The sequence below is a fragment of the Rana temporaria genome, chromosome 3, assembly GCF_905171775.1.
Source record: "Rana temporaria chromosome 3, aRanTem1.1, whole genome shotgun sequence".
NCBI lineage: Eukaryota > Metazoa > Chordata > Amphibia > Anura > Ranidae > Rana > Rana temporaria.
Window position 1 is genome coordinate 56,203,151 of NC_053491.1, and position 6,000 is coordinate 56,209,150.

The window sequence follows — 6,000 nt, forward strand, 5'->3', positions numbered from 1 at the left end:
CGTCAGATTGGATGCCATCGCCGCCCTCTTGCTTCACCCTACCTATGCCTTGGAAGCTACCGCACATGCGTCAAAGTCATTTCGAGCATGTGCGGGTTTCCATGGAGACGGGTAAGTATACACACTCTTGGGTTTCTCGGCAGGAAAACACTGCCGAGAAAATAGAGAGCAGGTTCTCTATTTTTCTCGTCTAGATTCTGGGCAGTTTTCTCGACGAGAAACCTCAAAGACTTGTACACACGCTCTGTTTGCTCAGCAAGAAAGCTCTGCCAGCAGTTTTCTTGCTGTTTCTGGTCGAGAAAACCGTGTGTGTGTACAAGGCTTTAGATCTATGTTTGTCCCAAGCATGTTTGAAGCCATTTATTGTTGACTGTCTCACTACCTCTGATGAAAGTCCATAGCTCCCAACTGTCCCAGATTTCGAAGAACTGTCCCTGATTTCGAGGGACTGTCGCTGATTTCGAGAGACCGTCCCCGATTTCGAAGGACTGTCCCTGATTTGGAACAAAGTCCCTCTGTCCCTCTTTCCTCCTCATTTGTCCTTCATTTTGGTCTGATCTACCGTATATAGTTGTTTATAAAATGCATTTTTTATCTTTTTAAAAGTGTTTCCCAGTACTAAACCTTAAATCCAAGTTCTAAATGGCTGCCTTTGTAAATTTCAAAACCAGTATAACGGAATAATAGTGGTAAAAAAAAAGCACCTATGGGTTTAACTAATATTTTTTTGTAGAATTCTGTCTTAAAGGAACACTAAAGGCAAGATTTTTTTTGTTTAAAAATAACAAACATGTTATACTTACCTCCGCTGTGCAGTTAGTTTTGCACAGAGTGTCCCGGATCCGTGTCTTCTGCGGTCCCTCGTCGGCTGTCTCAGCTCCTCCTCGCAAAAGCTTTCCATTTTCATGCGAGCTCCCTCGCATGGTGGAAAGCTTTTGCTAGCGAGCTCCCGTGATACAGCGGTGGCCATAGCATTGGATGCATAGGATGCATTAAGGTAAAAAAACTTTTACCTTTACAACCCCTTTAAGGGGGTGTGTCCTCTGCCTACATATTTTTGAGAATAGGTGTAGCTCGCTGCCATCTCAGAAAGTTGGGTGCTATGGAAGTCTATTCCAAGCATCAACTACCCTTTCAGTAAAATAATACTTCCTAAGATTCATTTTAAACTTTCCGCCAGTTAGTTTGAGGCCATGTCCCCATGCTCTTGATCTTGGCTTCATATTGAGAATCCTGCCCTTCTGAACCGTGTTCACCCCCCTTCATGTATTAAAGGTTTCAACAATGTCCCCCCTTTCCTCCAGTCTGTACATTCGTGCACCTGAGCGATTTTACTTGGAGACACCATGGGCAGAATGAAACATGGATGAAGTATCTTCACAATAATCCCCATTCTGATAAGTATTAAAGTGAAACTAAACAAAATCCTTATTCCCCAAAAATAATCTGCACACCTAATGGCCTGTAATCAATTTTTCTTAAAATTGTTTGTGTTTTTCTGTACATTCTCCATAAACTCCCGGACCTCTCCTCTACCCCCCTCACTTCTGCTTGTTTGAAATGAGCAATGCATGTTAGTTGTGTACTGCTCTATGTACACTACACATCCCATCGTCTATCTAAGGAGTGGACAAACAAAGGGTGGCTACGTTCTTACATACAGTGGTACTATGGAGAATGGATGTAGCCACCCTCCAACAGGAAGTAAGGTCACAGCAGCGAAAAAAGGAATTCGGAGGAGTCTGAGCGCACTAGAAGGGACTTTTTTTTAGTAGATAATACTTGCTTTGATCGTTTTTTTTTTTTTTTAACTGCAATTTCTTTTCAATTTACAGAAGAAGCACTATTGTAAGCCCTTCCTCAGTAAACAGATAATATAATGTTTGCCTCCTTTGTAAATCCTTAAATCTTCCTGACAGGAGAGTTAGTCGGTTGTCTTTGAAATTCTGGGTGTCTGTATTTGGCTTCACCAAAAGAAATGACATGTGGATGGAGACCTCTTCACATATCAGGATAAACAGCTATCCCACAGGAACGACAGAGAGCAATGGGGGCGCTTTGCTAAAGGCAAATGGACTGTTCACTTTGTAAGGAAATTTTCCCCATAGCTTGGAGAATGAGGTGAAGCTCCTTTGAATTCCATAAGGCACTGAAAATTCAGTTTTTTTTTCTTGCAAAGTGAAATTTAACCACCTTCACTAAGCTCCTTGCAAAGTGAACAGCCCATTTGCCTTTGGTAAATCGCCCTCATTGTTCTGTACATGTTATGTGGTTCCTGTGAGACCTGATGTTTATCCTGGAGAGTAGACCAAGTAGGGAGGATTTACTAAGACTGGAGATTCCAAAATCTGGTGCAGCTCTGCATAAAAAACAATCAGCTTCCAGGTTTTATTGTCAAAGCTTAATGGAACAAGCTTAAGTTTTAAGCTGATTGGCTACCATGCACCAAGTTTTGAACTCTCCAATTATATATAGTAAATGTATCCCCAATGGGGTTGATTTATTAAAAGCAAATGGGCTGTTCACTTTGCAAGGGAAGTTGCACTTTGTACGGGATATTTCCCCAGAGCTTATTAAATGTGGTGAAATTTCACTTTGTAAAGAATACCCAAACTCCTGCAAGGAATAAAAACAGCATTTTTGCATGCACATGATTGGATGATGGAAGTCATTTACAAAGCTCTGGGGAAATACCTCTTGCACGTGAATAGTCTATTTGCCTTAACTAAATAAATCCCAATCTGTATGATGCAGATACCTGGGAAGGTAACCATCTATCCATCACTTGGATCAGCCTGGTTTAGACCAATCTTTGCTGGGACGTTATATAGCTCCGCAATGAGCCATATCTTGGTATGCCATACATTACACAGATGCCTACTGAGATCCGTCAGGGATCTGTTGATTGCTTTGAAGTTCACACTGTCATTTCAAGAAGAAAGAAAAGTGTGGAGGAAGGATGTCTCAAATACCTAGATATAATCTGTACACTACACCAATTATAATAGCTAGCTTCATTTTTTTTATATTTTTTTTAAAATGCAAATCGAACAGAAGAATGTGTCTTAACGCATGTACCGACAGCACGATCTACGCGTCATACCAATACTTGCACAAGCATTATATATATATAACTGAACACATGCTCAAGCTGTCAACTGCCCCGCGCTCAAAAAAATTACATTCAGAAAAAGGTTTTGCGTTTTAAAATTCGGTACAAGCCGCTTATTAATTGCCAAAGTTTAAACAAGTTGTGAAGAGATGCTAAAGTTAGGTTCAGTAAGTTAAGTATGCAATTACATTGTTTGCAGAGTTAATGAAAGGGGCCACTGTGCTGAGCAACTGCGAAGATCTGCCCAAACTATGTCAGAGGTCAGGCAGGGCCACTGTATGTTGAATTTCGTACATGTTGGGACCCATTTTTGTCCTTTGCCAGCGTTGTCAGACGACACCTACACGTCAGAACGTCTATTAACCCCTCTGGCGCCTGCACCGCGCCAAGAAATGACCCAAAGGCAGGATCTAGCCATTGGGGAATTCTGTACCTTTTCTAATTAGTATCAAAACAATTGTGTCTTAAAGAAATAAAACAAATCGTATCAAATAAAAACAATTGGATGGTTTAGAGCCAGATCTGCACGTAGGTTAAAAAAAAAAAAAAAGGTGACACATAATCTGCTGTAGCCTATAATAAAGCGAAAAGATGAGACAGTGGCAGCTCAGTGGTAAGAAAAAGAGGAGCAGTAGAGAAGAACATGTTTCTACACTGCCTTTGAGAAAGTTTGGCTTCCAGCTATGCACTGATTAATATCAGATCTCCTCCTTTACTTGCCTCTTGACAATCGTGTCACATCTGGCTGACAAATCCTTACAAGCTTATCCAAACCCAGGCAGCCCAGATCATGCTCCAGGACTTGCTAGAAGGAAGCAGCAACACCAGCCCCGTACTGATGTGCCATCATGAAACTAATGAAGCTGACTTCACTTGTAGACGGCAGAAACACGACGCGGCGCAACATGCCTGCAGGTCACCGCAACGTAGATGTTAGCTCACCCAACAGATAAAAAAAGACAACAAAAAGCTTTCCAGTTCAAGGAGCCAAAACAGCGACACGATTCCGAGCATTGTAAAAAAAAGGAGATAATCGCAGATTAACATAGGAGCGGAAAGACACCTAGATGAAGAGTAAAAAAAAAAAGAAAAAAAAGAAAAGGGGAGAGCTTGCACTTTCCATCGCCAGCATTACGTCAAACGAAGAAAATGGTCCGGGCGCACCTATCTTAATGGATATTGCATAGTTAAAGCCATCTATCAGTGTTATCGATCGTTCTGTACCAAGTTCAGTGGAAAGATTAGTTTCCTATCCACAACTACAGGAAAAGCTTAACATAAAAAAAAATAAAAGAGGAAAAAAAATAAAACAAAAAGCCTCTCGACACGTTTTCCCATAAAATAACAGCTTTTTAAAAATTAATAACGTGCACTTGTGAACAGCATCTATTCCGTCCATTAGAAGGTTTACGGCGACGGGACGTTGTAGAGGATCCCAGGATTCATCATCCTCATCTTCATCACAGGACTTTCAATGCAAAAGGGACCTGACGACTAATAGGGTGCACTGGGGGGGGGGAACATTGGCGCTCGTCAATTACGACGCAAGGCTGTATGCATAATTTACACGCGCTGATCACCGGCCACTAATCATCCTAAGGAGGGCTTTAGGAAAATTGTTTTTACAGCCTGCTGCTAAGAGCTTTCCTGCATCACAACAGGAACTTGCTTAAAGCACTTTGTCCACAACTCCTTTAAAAGTTACATTTGTTGCATTAGCGGCTATCGGTCGGAAAGGTTTCCATGTATAGAATGCAAGGACGCAATTATCATTTTTAATGCATCATTTTGTAAGGACGCTAAGCAAACTGCTGGCACTATTTAAATCCTGAAAAATAATAATATATAAATCCCGAAAAATAATAATAATAATAATAATAATATATAAATCCCGAATAATAATAATAATAAATATTATAATAATTACAAATTAAATACACACAAAAAAAAACAATAAATACATTTAGATATATAAAATAAGATTGCAATGCATGGAAAATAAGAAATGAAAATGAAAAGTTCCCTTACTTTGTCCATCGCTAGAGAGAAATCATATCCCAGGCAGTTCCTCATTCCCTCAATGAGTACTCCAGCTATGCACTTGAAGCGCACTCCTGTCTGTACAAGTACTAGGAGAGAACATCACACGCCTTCTTAGCCTTGTCTGACTAGGAGCACCTCTAGGTCTGATGAATACTAAGCCTGTGCACAGGGAGTGGAATGAGATCCTCCCACTTGGTGCTCTGTGGGCCCTCCAAGTTTGTGTCTGCCTGGCTCACCTCTGCAGCACGCTCTCACCTCGCTGCCCTGCCTGCTCTGTTCCAGCATGCCCTCCCAGTCACAGGGCAGTCCCCTCACAGCTGGCTGGAAGAGGCCATGACACTCATCTTTCACAGACATTTGATCAAAAGGAATCACAGAAGCTTGAGGCACTCCTGATGTAGTCGAAGGAGTCGAAGGAGATTCTACCTCACTTCTGGCAGCCTAAGTAATGCATTAAATCAATGCAGCTGACCTAAGGCCACTGACAGTTGATGTTTTTTTTTTTTTTTTGTGTGCTAAAAACAGAATTATGTTGTGTAGAAAGCAGCGGACCTATTTGTGAGCGGAATAAAGCAGAATATTCAACGCAGTTTAGGAAATAAAAATCTTTTTAATTGAAGAATAAAATGTCCGATTTGAACCATACACTAGTAGATTTTTCTAAAATATGTTCATACGAACATTCCCGACTTGACAAACGTCATTTTTAGTCCTCATGTACACTGCTGCTGGTAAACGGATGTTAAGCCCAGGTTCACACCAAGTTTCACACAATTTCATTCCCGCCTGTCAGTCCCGATTTCGACTGATTTCAGAGACATCTTCTGCACAAATGTCGCTGTAAA

At 41.0% G+C, this 6,000-nt stretch overlaps 1 protein-coding gene across 4 annotated transcripts in view; it reads right to left on the bottom strand.

The window, feature by feature from the left end:
- The window catches only part of BNC1 (basonuclin 1), a 44,376-nt gene extending 38,981 nt beyond the window's left edge, over nt 1-5,395 (bottom strand). The window contains exon 1 of one of the 4 annotated variants that reach the window (XM_040342611.1): nt 5,141-5,393. In XM_040342611.1, coding sequence (XP_040198545.1) covers nt 5,141-5,185 — 45 coding nt within the window. In that variant the 5' untranslated portion in view covers nt 5,186-5,393. Of the gene's footprint in view, nt 1-5,140 lie in introns of all 4 variants that reach the window. The other 3 variants (XM_040342612.1, XM_040342609.1, XM_040342610.1) reach the window with 3 other exon arrangements.
- Nucleotides 5,396-6,000: the final 605 nt, after the last annotated feature.